A 14,791-nucleotide genomic window follows, 5' to 3' on the forward strand; every position below is an offset into this window, starting at 1 on the left:
TAAATTACAGTTACCAATCAAAATGATGGGGATAATAAAGGGATTACATCTGAATATATTCTTTTTGGTAAAAAGTTTATATGTAGAATAAGACATTTAAATTCTGTTGCTTCGCATTTTCTTGATGTGCAGGAAAACCTTTTTTTGGCATAGAATATGTCCAAACATTTTTCTCGCTTTACTGCCCAGTTTAAAACATTTGTTATTAAGTGATTAAAAAATAATAAAATCTAATAAGTTACATTAGTTCAATTACTCATCATATTTTTGACAGTGTAATAAATAACTATTTGGTAAACAATTACATTTCCAAAGTAACCTTCCCCCATTATTGAAACCACTCCATTCTCTGTATAACACAATACACTAGGGAATCAGCTACAATACACGTCAAGGAAAGTATGAAAGCGTCAGCTGATTTTATAATAACAGCAGGAACAATAGAAATAAATGAGTTGTTTGTATGTTTTGTTTTGTTTTGTTTTGTTCTCCTGCCAATCAACCGCTCACCACTCCAGTCCAGTAGGGTGATGCGCCTAAAAGTTGGTGTGTTAGCTGCCGAATACAAAACACAGTCAGAGCGCAGAGTATTAAGGGAAGAAGTAGAAGAGAGGAGGTAGTTCTATCAAGATTAAGGTTTGATCATACTGGTTTATTTTTACTGGGAAAAGTAAACTCACAAGTTTGCACATATTGTAATATTATTGGAAAATGTTAAACATGTAATTATGTACTGTAGTAAATATAACGAAGAAAGGGTAAGGTTGCAAGAAAGGGTGAGAGAGGCAGGACGGGATTGGAATTTGGTAGGGATACTGGGAACTAAGGGAGATAAGGTGTGGGTGAGAGGGGTAATAGATTACCTATATAACACTGGTTTGTTCTATGGAATATAGCGGTTGGCGTTTCTTTCTTTCTTTTTTTGTTTTTTTTTTGTTTGTTTGTTTTGTTTTATTTTGTTTTGTTTCTTTATTATTTATCCATGATAGTAATGTAAAACTAGATCCTGTCTTACATACTCCGGTCCAGTAGGTGGCGGTATGCACCTTTAAAGTTGGTATTGCAATCTGCCAGAAAACACAGAGAAGAAGAAGAAGAAGCAGCGTCAACAGTTCAGTTACCGCCCGATTTGATATTTGACAGGTAGCTCAGCTTTCTGTGGGCGGAATTGATCATGTTCATTTATTAGTGGAAAACAAGCATCATAATTAACTGTAACGTTACAGGATGGGTCGTCAGTGTAGTTTCCCCGGCTGTAAGAACACCTCCGGACTACACAGCTTCCCATCGGACGAGGAGGCGAGGCGTCAGTGGTTACGGGCTCTGGGTTTACCAGACTGTGACCTCCCGCCCAGAGCTGGTGTTTGTAACCGTCACTTCTCTCAGGACTGCTTCTCTAATCTCATGGAGGTGAGCATGGGTTTCTCTAAACTGCCCCAGCTAAAGAACAACGCAGTGCCAAACATCGGTCTCCCGAAGAGACTTTCATCACAGCCGCGGTACATACTGCCAGCACCTCAGCTACATGACCAGGTGAGTGTATAAACAGCTTGTAACAAGCATTGTAATAACCGTGACATGACTAGCTAACGGTGTATGGCTGAAGCAAGGCTAAACTCAGAGCCTGTTTACACCTGGTATTATAATGGTCTTATCTGATGCGATCAAAGTGGACAGCTCTGTTGTGTTCACACCTGATATGTGTCTCCACATGTGTCTCAAGTGATCACTTATAACCTGAATTCTTACATTTTATGTAAAGAAACACCCTTGGTTAGCTTACATAATGTTTCCACATACCGTATATTTCCAAAAAGCCGCCGGGGGTTTGACCCCATTTTGTGTATTAAAAGCCGGTGTGTCCGATTAAATGTTGGGGCAATTATTTGATACGGGAGTCACGTGACATCACGTCCTCCACTCTCGCGTCACTAAAAAACAGCCAGCATGGCGGACGCGAGGGAAGTTTACACCGGTGGAGAGGAAAACACAGAGATGGAGTGGAATGAGGAGAATAGTCAGGAGAGGGACAAAAACGATAAGCTAAGAGGGAAGAAAAACAGAAAGTTTGACATGGAGTTTAAGCTAGCAGTTGTGAAATATGCAGAGCAGCACTCCGGAGAAGCAGCTGCCAGAGAGTTTAACGTGGACCCGAGGCGCGTCCGTGAATGGAAGAAAAAAAAAGGTGAAATGGCATCGCAGGCGGCCACAGATGCCAAGCGGCTTCGCTTGTCAGGTGGAGGGAGGAAAAAAAAGAGCGAAGAGCTTGAGAATAACTTGTGCAAGTGGATACACCAAACTCGCGGACGGAACCTCCGGGTCTCCCGCACAATGATTATCAGGAAGGCCAAGGAGTTGTATACCACAGCGGGGGATAAGAGAGGTGGGGACGCGTTTGGAGCGACTAATGGATGGCTTGACCGATTCCTCCGACGTAACAATTTTTCCCACAAGAGGAGAACAACTATTGCTCAGAAGGAAGCTCCTATTGAGAAGCAAGTCAACTGTGCCATCTGCTCCAGTCACCAGATGGAGAGTAAGAAGATGCAGCCGAAGAATATCATCGCCATGGACGAAACAGCTGCGCGGTTCGACATGGTGTGTGTGTGTGTGTGTGTGTGTGTGTGTGTGTGTGTGTGTGTGTGTGTGTGTGTGTGTGTGTGTACAAGGTAGCCGGCTGATAGCTGATTTTGGTACCGGTATCTTACAAGGTGTGTGGGTTGATGGTTGCAGCTGATGGGAGTGAGGACCAGCTCATTCATTGCCTCAAGGAGGGACAGCCATGCCAGGCAGGGAGAGAGCAGCTCGCGAGGGCTAGGCAGCAGGCTACAGTGGCTGAGGAAGAGGATGAGAGCGATGAGGAACAGCAGTTCAGTTCCTCAACGAACTTGTGATCGAGGAAGATGATGATGAGGGAGAGGAGGAGGAGGAGGATGAGATTGCTACAATATTATTGTTGCTGTGTTGTTTTGATTGTTTTATACAGTACTTGGTGCCATCATTTTATTTTATGCACTGTTTTATTTAAAAGGTAGTGTACCGTAGCTTTGATTTACAGTATTTTTAGTACTGGTATGTGGTACCGTATTTTATTTTTTATTACGGTGTTAGACAATTGTTGCACTACATGTTGATTTACCTCTTGTTTGCACACAGTATCTTGTGCACTACTGGCATGTTGATGTCTTCGCTACGTCTTGTTTGAAGAATACCGTAATACTGTACTTGTTCTTGTTCATGTTTGTATCGTACCGTATGTACGGATATGTTTACCGTTACCTTATGCCTTATACAGTATTTTTGCACTAAAAAACATACTGGACTGGAGCTGTAGCTAAATAACAGCCTGGTGCAGGTTGGTGCAAAAAAAAAAAAAAAAAAGCCTTGAGCAAATAGCCGCCTGGTTCTTTTAAACGCCTGGGGTCAAAATCGATTTTGTGAAATAAACGCCCAGGCTACTATTTGGAAAAATATGGTAACCTTATCTCTGTGTACATATGCGGCCCCACACGGTGCTCAGCCTGGCAGCAAATTTTCCCCAGTGGGCACTTGTGGTATTGCAGCAAAAATCCTAGACAGGACAGTGAAAGGACGCCAGATCCGTCAAGTATGCAGGTGCTTGACCATGGAGGGCTCTGTAAGTGATGGTTAGAATCTTGTGTTGGATCCTGAAATTAACAGGGAGCCAGTGCAGGGATGCCAGGACTGGAGTGATGTGAGTGAACTTATGAGATCTGGACAGAAGCCTGGCAGCAGCATTCTGGACCAGCTGGAGGCGGTCTAATGAAGTTTTATTTAGACAGGTGAAAAGAGAATTACAGTAATCCAGACGTTAGGAATATAAAAGCACGGATGATCATTTCTAGCTCGGAATAAGTTAACATGGATCTGAGTTTGGAAATGTTTTTGAGGTGGAAAAAGCAGGAGCGAGTGACAGTTTTGATGTGGTCATCGAAGAGCATGGCCTGATCAAATGTGACCCCAAGGTTTCTCGACTTGGGGCGCACATTTGCACTGAGGGACCCTAAGCAGCTGGCCACTTTAGATGCTGAGGCATCAGGTGCAATAATTAAAATTAAAATCTCAGTTTTAGCTGCGTTCACCTGAAGGGAGTTAGAAGACATCCAGTCCTTAATTACATTCATACAATCGTACAGTGAGTCAATTCCATCGGTCCTATAAAGCTGTGCTGTAGCCATGAGAGTGTGTAATATGGCAGCCGTTGATAATGTTAATCTATACCTTCATTGAAAGCTGTTGTGACAGTTTATGTGAATTGTAGAGTTGGTTAGAACATTGCTTTGACTAATATGACTGCACATTTAACATCTATAACATGGTTATTTTTTAAAAAAAAAAAACTTTAACGTGGATAAACTTGAATTCTTTCTGTTCTTTTTCAGCCTAAACACACCAGAGAGATCAGGTGCCAGGCAGGACTCGTCAACACACAACATGCTGCTGAGCAGGCCGACATAAAGCTCAACATAAAACAACAAGGTGAGTCATAATATGAGGTAGTTTCATGTATCACGAATGGGCTGAAGGGAGAGACACAGTTGTGGTCTCAAAGAGTGATGCAGATATATGCTCTCCCATGAGGTGACTGAAGGACAGGTTTTATGGGCAGCCTTATGCATATGATGGAAAACTCCACTCGCAAGGCAACAAGCATGCACCTGCCATAGCCTTTCCATATCCCTCCGCTCTCAGAATTTCAGTTTGTATAACAACATGTAGCGCTGGCTCAAGGATAATGTAAGCGCTCTCACCAGAAGGGAGCGGTTACGTATCAGAAGGGCAGAACTTTATAAATTTATAAATTATTAAATTTATACATTATAAATTTAGTTGGAAAACATGGCTGAGATTCAGTGGGGTTTGTAGTCACTGAGGTAACAGACACTGAAGGTGGCATGCACTGGCATCGAGTGTCTGATTGGAAATTTCTTTTAACTGATGAACTGCCTGTTTTTGGTGTTGGGATTGCTGAAGTTGTGCTCCCCAGCTGGCAATCGCCACAAGACTTCCATGTAGATTTTCAAATGACTTTTACCTGACTGCCGACAAGCTGTCAAACTTCCACAAATCCCAATCTGATCGAGCACCGGTGAGACATGCTAGAATGCCAGAGGTCCTGTGTCCATGCCTCGACAGGTCAGAGCCAAGTTCAGTCCAAAGTTGGGCCTCTGACCTGTCGAGGCATAGACACGGGGACCTCTGGGTGTGTCCTGTGGTGTCTGGCACCAAGGCGTTTGTGGTGGATCCAGGGTGTCCATGGGTCCTTAAATTATATCACCACAACTCAACAGGTGAACTCCCACTGCACCAGCCGCTCATGTCACCAGAGGCCAACACCAACTGCAGCACTAAAAGATAAAACTATATGTTAATAAGTTAAATTTACTAAAATACACATAAAACAATGTACAATGAATAACATATAATATAAAATAAACCAGCTGGTGGCGGTAGCGCATTAAGTCCTTGCTGTCCAACCGCCATTCAATTTCAGAGAAAAAGAAGTGACACTGTGAAAAACAATGTGGACTTCAGTGGACTTTTAACCACAGTTGTAACCGAGCAATGACACTGAATGAATGAGCTGGGGACGCTACACAACAACACTGGTACTCTGTGAAGTAGTCTGTGAGTTTTTCCAGCCTAACAACAGAGACTCTCGTTAACACATCTCAGGAAATCAAGATGTCTTCTGATATTAAAGTGAAGACAAACTTGGAGACGGCGACCAACAAAGTGAAGGAGGCACTGGCACTGGAGTTCTTCTTCACAGAGCTGAGCTCCACCGCTATGTGCCTTATCTGCAGGAAGAAAGTACTGCACAGAGAGTTTAATATGAAGCAGCATTACATCGCCAAACACGCTGTGGAGTATGATAAATACAAGGGACGGAGGAGGAAGATGATGTCCGATGAGCTGCATGCAGACTTCAGCCACTCCACAGGGACCTCAGCAGGCCTCGGTCTGAGAAGACCATCTGAACCTCAACAGAGCACCCCAGGTATTTTGATTAATTTTTATTTAATGTGTGTAGTTATAGGAGCAGATACTTTTATTTTGAAGGGAGTGAACCGTTAGTTATCACTCTTAACACTGTCTTATTACTGGGGGAGTTTTTCATTCATGAAAGTAGATGCATTAAGACTAAACCCTGCTTCAGCCATTGGAATAATGAATTTAAACTCTGTGTAAGTCACTGGAACTTGTTTATTACCATAATTTTTTAAAATTAATTTGAGGTAGCCCTGCTTTTCTGTTAAGGATAGGCCGATACATCGGCCGGCTGATATATCGGGCCGATATTTGAGTTTTTTACTTGTATCGGCATCGGCCGATACGCGCGTGGGTTCGCGGATTTATTTTTCCCTGGCATGATTTACAGACAGGCATCCACGGGCAGCTCTGCGTTGCCGGAAGACCATGCAGCGCACATGCAGCGAATCCTACTGTGTACAGTAGTTGTTGTTTTATTTATGCTTCAGCTTAAATATTTGTTTATTTTATAAAGACATTACTGGAAGATTTAAGAGCACTGGACTCTTTTTTTTATTTGAATGTATAATAATAATAATAATAATAATAATATTCTACCTGTTCTACCTCAACTTTCCATCTTGTTTTAGTATTTTTTACTGTTCAATAAATGTTTCTTATTTTAAACTTGAGACCTGTAATATTTGTTATCATTGTGTCATTTTTTTGATGTAAATTGAGGGAGCAAAAGCAGTATCAGCCCCAAATATCGGCTCAAGAAAATCGGCAGTCCACAATCGGTCATCGGCTAAGGGTGATGGAAAAAATCGGTATCGGCATCGGCCCTAAAAAAAAATCCATATCGGTCTATCCCTATTTTCTGTCATTTGTATGTATGTTTAGTTATTTTCTTTTTTTGTTGGACTTTGGTATGTAGTTTACTTTGTTGGCTCGACCAAAGGCAGATGATACCTGAGCTAAAGGACTTGAAAATGACCCCTTGTTTGTATTTGTTAAGCTCAATAAAGAATTATTTTAGAAAAAAATTATACTAAAATTATAGCTGCTGTGCAGCGATGGGTCGGGTCCGGGCATTTTTAGTCAATTCTGAGCAACAAGCAGAAGAATTGGAAGACATTTAGGAATTTAGCAACACAATCTGCCTTTTGCATCAGCTGAGGCTTGAACTCAGAACCTCTGAGACTAAGAATCAATTTCTATCTCACTGAGCTAATTAGTCAGTGACAATTTATGTGTAGCTTCACAAATTGACTAAGCCAGACGTGCAGGTTTAGCAGCCGTCCATGCATGGAAAAGCAGATTTCAAACCACTGTAAAAAAATTCAGTTATCGAAACAAAAATCTGAAAATACACATATTGCATCTAGACAGCATGGAGATGTTGGTAATTTGTTTAAACTGATGTTTAAAATTGCCATTTTTATATTGACTCCAATTGTTCACATTAGAGCAAAATTCAAAATGCTGTCAAAAATTCAGTTTTTGAGATAAAATTCGGAAATTTGCCACACATCATCTACCATGACTCTAGAATTTTGTCATTTTTTTCATGAACATTGAAGATTTATTTAGCAAGAATTTGCATGTATATGTTTACAGTACCGTTTACAGTCAAACATTTTGATGCACTGTAGTCTCAATTTTTGATAAATCAAAAATCTGAGAAATGCAGTTTTTGTAGGACAGTCTGAAGATGCTCTGTAGCAAGTTTGGTGTCAATTGAACAAAAATTGTGGGAGGAGATAGGTTTAAGAAGTTTTACAGTTTTTTAAAAAAAAAAAAACAGTGATGAACTTCAGAATTTTTAATAGGTTTAAATGTACAAACGCTTCTTCAGTATTGGGGCTACAGTTTGATGAAAGTTGTAGCACATATGGTTGATTTGTTATGAATTTTCAAAGTTTTGAACTTTAGACGCTTGCTGTAGCGCCACCATCAGGACTATTGGCTTGAGTTTACAGCTGAGGATATCTGGCATGAGACTGGACCTTTGTGCAAAGTTTGGTGAGTTTTCACCCATGGGAAGTATGATTTCCTCAGAAGAAGAAGAATACCTAGGATTACAATAGTGCTGCCAGGACCCTAATAAGATAATAAGATATATTGTCATAGATGTAAGAAAAAGTACCAACTGTGAAAAGTCTGCAGAGAGTGCTGTATGATTTAGTGCCATTAGACTGCCTTACATGCATATTACATTTAAAAATAGATCAATTATATACAATTTAGGTACCCTACCTGGACTATTTAACGCCTGGTGTCTCTGCCATCATGCTGCAGGGATTTTCTTGGTTGTTTTTGCACAATATTGTAACTTCTGGTGTTAAATCTGAGTTTATTTGTACTCTTTCTCTGATTTATTTGTTGTAAAAGTGACTAAACTAATAAATGTATGTTATTAAACATGTCTTGTGATGGTATGCAGTTTTAATTGTGTGTGGTTGTTAATGCAACCCGAGGGCGCCCCCTCGTGGCAGCTCAATGAATGAGGCTGTAGTGCAGCTGGCAGGGGAAGCTGTCTGTTCTGTTGTTAGCCATTGTCTGTAACGTTAGACAGTTAACACTCACTACAGCCGGCGGTAGCGGTCCTGCTAGGTCTTGGCAGTGAACACCAGGGTCGCAGGTAAACATAAATCATTTTAAGCGCAGCCTTTTAAAGTAGCAGCTTTTAACGCATGCATTGTGGTGTTGCATTTGGAGCTAGCATGCTAACTAGATGCTAAACAGTAGGCCGCGCTGCTCATTAAAGAGGAAGAGGAAACACAGCTAGCACTACCTTTGTTAGCTAGCTAACGACAGCGGTTCAATATTACTTTAAACGCTTAAAGAGCAACAATAATAGATATGTCAAATTAGTTAACGTTAACGTGCACGTGCAAGTGAAGTAAATATGGTTGTGCACGTGTGCAGTGTCACTCGAGACTAACATTTCAGCTGCAACTTTGTTAAATGAGCCTGAAGCTAACGTCAGCTATGGTAACGTTATTGTTTTGTAGCCTGATATGAATAACATTTTCATGCCTAACATTTGTTTGCACCACGACAAACACTGATGTTCACATTTATACTCACTCTTCCTGTTTGCATCAGTTACTGAAGAGTATTTTTCTGCTAATAATTAACATGTAATTGCACCTGAACTGTAGCCGGTTTATAGGGCACATTTATCAGAATATGGTTTAATTGTCCAGCAGGTTTTTAATTTACAAGGATTTTGCCTTGATGTTTGGTGCATACAATAAACATTAAGATGAAAAACAAACACGTGCTGCAAAAGTCAAGAAAATTGGCTAAATATAGAATGGATAAATTGTATTAAAAGTAAAAAGCTACTAGGAACACTATAACGTGTATAATAGATCTATAGACCTTTAACTGTGTTTAAATGAGAGACCTGAACAGTTTTGTTCAGGATGTGCAAAAACTCTTGAAAAGGGGATGTGGAAAAAAGTCACAGTATAAAGAACATGTGCAGTGTGCAGAGTTAGTTGTTCAAAATATGCGTTAATGTAATGTATAGGGTTAGATGTCTGTGGGAGGCAAGAGGCCGTGTCAGTGGTGTTAGGTTTTGGTCCTGATGGACTGAAGCCTCCTCCTACTGGAGGGGAGTGACCCAAAAAATCTGTTAAAACAGCCATAAATCAAGCCTTGACTTACTATTTTTGCTTAAACTGTTTTGATTCAGCTTCATGGTTTTTGATTTTGGAGCTTTTAGCTTGTGTTGCTTGCTGTTTCATTTTGTCATGAGATTAACAGAGAAAACTGCTTTCTAATATTTTGTTCATGTCTTTTTCTGGTGTGGGTAAAGTAAGTATTAGAAACTAGAGTTAGACCAATTTATGTTTATTGAAATTGGTGTATATGTTGACTGACAAATTACAGCTAGTGTCAGTGTAGAAAAGCCAAACTCACATTTTTGTCACATAGATCGTCTATTGGTCAGGTATGCTGCACTACACTTCAACAGCATCTCCACATCTTACATGATATGGCCGTGAACTTGATTCAACACATCCATAAGACAATTTCCCCCCCAAAAAAACAGATATTATAATCCTCATGGATGTTGGACTTACAGTTGGCAAATACACTGAAAACTGGGTGTAACACGCAGTAAAGCATAGACAAAAGAAACCGAAAGTGTTTTAATGTTAAAATTCCTTTAGCAAACTTTGTGTTGTTTACCTGTTGTCTTCTTGGGCGTCAAAGGTAACTGACTGTTAAACTGGAAAAGCAGGTTAATTTGAACCAAACCCTTTAACTACCTGGTCTGTTTTAGCACCTCATGATATTCTACATGTCACTACAGTGAAATTAATCAACTTTTTTGTGCATTCAGAAATGGGATTCTGACTTGTTCTCTCTCTGTTTTTCTCTCTGCAGCCATGCCAAGTCTGAAGCTGATATCTGCGACGGACACACAGTATTCAGCAGCTGTGCTGAAGTCGATGAATGAGCAGCGAAACCATGGATTATTTTGTGATGTCACCATTATCATACAGGACAAGAAATTCAGGGCTCACAAAACAATCCTGTCTGCCTCAAGCACATATTTCCACCAGCTCTTCAGTGTCGCTGGACAAGTGATTGAGTTAAACTTCATCAGAGCAGAAATCTTTGAGGAGATTCTCAATTACATTTACACCTCCAAGATTGTCCGTGTCCGCTCCGACATGCTGGAGGAGCTCATCAACGCTGGACAGATCCTGGGGGTCAAGTTCATTGCAAACCTGGGGTCTCCGTTATCACAAGTTAAGGGTCTGCCTGGTTTGTCGAAGGAGACAGAAAGCAAAGCAGAGATGATGCCCATCATCACAGAGTCTTTCTCAATATCTGCAGAGGAATTCAATCAGACAAGCAGGGTTGGAGGTAATGACGAGGACTCGGACAGTGATGTTATGTTTGTGTCACAAACAGATGCTCAAACCAGAGCTGCCAGTCAGAAATCCAGCTCTGGTGAGATCATCGATTTGGACACAGCTGATTCAGAAAATGCAGCATCAACGCAAACTGAATCAAATCATACAGCTGCAAAACCGAAAGAGAAAGAGAAAGCCAAACCCCCCTTGAAATCATCCGCTCCAAAGCCTCCCAGCATCAGCTCTACAAACACCAGTTTGCCCAACAGAAGCCCTCTGCGCAGTCCAGACAGCAGCTCCAATAACTCGTCTTCCCCTGCCAGAGTTTCCTCAGGAAGTGCTCCCACAACACCAGCCAGGTCAAGCAGTTTCACCCCTGAGCCCTCGAGTGCCTCTCAGTCCTCTGAAAGCAGCGACATAATGGGAGTCCACAAGAAGCAAGTCTCAGCGTCATCTCAGCAAGGGGATTTCAAAATAAGGATCGTAGATGTAGATGGAGGCGAAACAAATCAGACCAACAGTCCCAAATCAGCTATAGCAGCAAAAAAGACAGTGACCCTCAACACAGCCACAGAGATTGATTCAATTTCATCAGGCTGTAAAGTGTATGCCAATATTGGAGAAGACACTTATGACATTGTCCCCGTGAAAGAAGATCCAGGTGAAGGAGGCTCTAAGTCCAGTAAAGGGAAGAGATCATTAATGGCAACACCTATCAAACCCTTTGATAAAACTCCCATGTCACAGAAAGGCAGCCCAAACAAGAAGAAGGCCAAAACAGAGCTCGAGGATCACTATGAGCTGATCATGGACGGGAAGACTTTCTACGTGTGCATCGTCTGCAAGCGCCCCTATGTGTGTCTGACGAGTCTCCGCCGTCACTTCAACACCCACTCATGGGAAAAGAAATACCCGTGTCGCTACTGTAACAAGGTGTTTGCACTGGCTGAGTACAGAACTAAACACGAAATCCACCACACAGGAGAGAGGAGGTACCAGTGCTTGGTGTGCAACGACATGTTCATGAACTACCAGCTACTGTCCACCCACTGCAAGCAAGTCCACAACCAGGACCCCAGCGGGAGGAAAGAGAAAGACGAGACGGATAACAACTTATACCGACTCCTGCCGTGTAAAACAGTGCAGATGAGGCCGTACTCGTGGAGTACTGAGGGGCAGGGGGTCCCCGTCATATCCGAGGACGGCAGCGTGCACCACATAACCAGCGTCAGCGAAGACGTCCACTCCTCCACCCAGAGCAGGATGTTGAACTGGGACGACATCTTTATCGAGCCCGATGCTCACATGCCACCTGATGCTCATGGCAGACCGGCGTCAGCCATGAACAGTCCTACACAGGGGGCCACAGAGTTTGACTTTGTTATACCAGAGACCTACTGAGCAGCACCCGCTGCTGTATTACCTGTGCCTTTTAGGTGCCCCCCCACCCTTTACTCCTCTTTGCTTCCATGTCAACAATATTCTTCTGTAATTCTCAATAGTGTCAGCTCGAGGTAAGGTCACATTAGCCTTTTTGTTGAATGAAATATGTGGCGTACGCACAGTGAACTGTGAATTACGAGTCCGCTGGAGTGAATTCGTCAGCTATGCCATCTTCAGTCGAAGTGAAAGGGAGATGGAGCGGATTGCAGCAGGAAGGAAGTGTAATGTGACCGTATCTTTACTCATATTACTCTGCTTGTGTAGTAGCCTTTATCTTTTGTATCATTGGAATAAATGATAGTCACACTAGCCAAAAAAAACCATAGAAGTGGTTCACACGCAGCAAAGGAAATAATTAGTTCATATGAATCATGCAAGAATCAAAAACTGCCCCCCAAAATAAGGCAGAGTTTAAGACCTATCACAACAGCTGTAATAAAATCATGTATGTTTAACTTATCAGCTAGAACATCTCAGCTACACGATCTGAAGCACAAAGCATTGAATTAAGACCTTTGAATGATGCTCTCTTGTTTCAGCAGTAGATTTTTTAAGGCCTCGATGCCTAAAGCAGCTCGCTGAGCTCCGTTACATAAAATATGAATGGGGTTCACCTATTTAAAAAACTTCAACTGATGAGTTTGTGTGTAACCATGTGACTTTTTTTTCCACAGGATACATTATAATGCATTTTGTGGTTTCACCAGATTTGTGTAAAATACAGGATGTGATCCATAATGAAATAAAGTTGCTCAGAACTGACCGGCTGCATCAATCATGACTCAGCCTGTTTTTGAGGATTAAATGCAACATTTCCCAGACTGATCGTTCCTTGTCCCCAGCTGAAACTGTTTTAATCTGAATTCTGTACAAGAGAATGTTCATTATGATCTGAAATATATTTTTTCATTGTGTGACTGTTGGCGATCCCGCATGTGGGTGTTGTAGCAGGGAAGATATTTAATTTTAAAGTGGCTGGAAAAACAAATGGCTTTATTTTATTTTATTTTTTTTTCATTAAACGCCCTCTGTTTTATTTTGATACACCTGTACACTTTGATTTCCTGTGCTTGCCATGTTTCCTAAATGTTCTTTTAATGCAACATCTGCCTGCTACAGAGCACAGGCTAGAGATTTTGCATACAAATGTGATAATAGGAGACACAAATTGAGGATTTCTTCAGTCCGTACATATAGCACTTAGTGTTGGATCATGCAGAAGAATTTGTTTTTGTATTATTTTTACTTTTTCACTTTTGTTTTCCGTTTTGTTAAAATGTAGTGATTGGTCAGTATGAGTAAAAAAAAAGTAGTGCTAACATGGGGATCTGTTCTACTTTGTCATTCAATAAAGTAATGCAGGATTTGTTTTTTTAATTGACAGATTAACATAGGTGTGTGATGTACAGTATATTTGTGTTAATCCTGCTTTTTTAAAAGAAACTGTCTCAGATGTATTTATTAGGTTTATAGCAGTAGACAAAATGAAATAGTTATTAAACACTCGGTTCTGTTTGCAATGTACAAAATGTCCCTTTTCTGTCAATTAGCAATGACGGTTCCCTGATGGTAAATAAATTATTCTTTTACTATTTTAACTTAATTGTATTGCACTACCTGCATATAAACATCTGCTATTTTATTCACTGGTGTTTGTATTGCACTACCTGCATATAAACATCTGCTATTTTATTCACTGGTGTGTCATTGTGATGTGTCTGAAATCAAACACAAAATCTTAATCACCTTATCTCACACTGTTATATAAATATTTACTGATATTGAGAGAAACAGGTAAACTTCCCCATTAACCACAGTCCCTGGTAAACAATTATGAACTTCTAAATCAGTGTTGGTTAAATTACGCCAATGTTGCTGGTGTAATTTAGTTAAAACAAGACTAGTCTGTACCCATAGTGTGAGGCTATACTTAGAGATGAGGGTCCTTTGAGCTAAATGCTAACATGTTAATGTTAAGCAGGTATGAATTTAGCATATTAGCATGCTAACATTTTCTTCTCAGCACTTAACCCCCCCAAATAGAACCATGAAAAAAGCAGAGGACTGTTTTTTCTTGACAAAATTAAAGACATTTACACCATGAATTGATGCATCAACAACCCAAATTTGAGCATTAAAATTCACCAGAATACAGGGAAAGTGAGATACCCCAAAGTTTCTGGTGGAGGACCCCCACATCCTGTTTCGTATGTGTCCCCCTTAAAGCGGTACAGAAACCTACACCCTTGTGCTCATAAACCAACGTTTCACAACTCAATAATCTGACCTGATGATGGTGTTGTGTGTGAAGTCAAGGAATAATCAACGCTGTATCCTGACTGGGGGAAATGAAAATCTTCACTCTATCCAGTAGCTACTGGGATGTTTCAGTCTGTACCAAAATGGTGAACTGCCAGACCGTGCTGCCTGCTTGTCTAAAAAGAAACACACCATTTGAATTACACAAAACATTT

The 14,791-nt window shown here is 40.9% G+C and overlaps 1 protein-coding gene across 2 annotated transcripts; it reads left to right on the forward strand.

The window, feature by feature from the left end:
* Window positions 1–1,102: 1,102 nt before the first annotated feature.
* Window positions 1,103–13,915, forward strand: zbtb33 (zinc finger and BTB domain containing 33). 2 transcript variants are annotated; one of them, XM_049586181.1, is made up of 3 exons: window positions 1,103–1,533; window positions 4,404–4,500; window positions 10,399–13,915. In XM_049586181.1, exons 1-3 carry the CDS (start codon window positions 1,228–1,230, stop codon window positions 12,273–12,275), a joined length of 2,280 nt encoding a protein of 759 aa, XP_049442138.1. In that variant the 5' UTR covers window positions 1,103–1,227; the 3' UTR covers window positions 12,276–13,915. The 2 variants fall into 2 exon arrangements, with proteins under 2 accessions (XP_049442138.1, XP_049442137.1); XM_049586180.1 differs by lacking the exon at window positions 1,103–1,533 and adding an exon at window positions 1,939–2,598.
* The last annotated feature ends 876 nt before the right edge of the window (window positions 13,916–14,791 follow it).

The sequence above is a fragment of the Epinephelus fuscoguttatus genome, linkage group LG9 (assembly GCF_011397635.1).
Source record: "Epinephelus fuscoguttatus linkage group LG9, E.fuscoguttatus.final_Chr_v1".
In the NCBI taxonomy this organism is placed as follows: domain Eukaryota; kingdom Metazoa; phylum Chordata; class Actinopteri; order Perciformes; family Serranidae; genus Epinephelus; species Epinephelus fuscoguttatus.

Coding starts and splice junctions, on each gene's coding strand:
- zbtb33 (XM_049586180.1), top strand. CDS start 1,948: ATGGCGGACGCGAGGGAAGTTTACACCGGTGGAGAGGAAAACACAGAG. Junction 2,599..4,403: donor CAGCTGCGCGGTTCGACATG/GTGTGTGTGTGT, acceptor GTTCTTTTTCAG/CCTAAACACACCAGAGAGAT. Junction 4,501..10,398: donor GCTCAACATAAAACAACAAG/GTGAGTCATAAT, acceptor TTCTCTCTGCAG/CCATGCCAAGTCTGAAGCTG.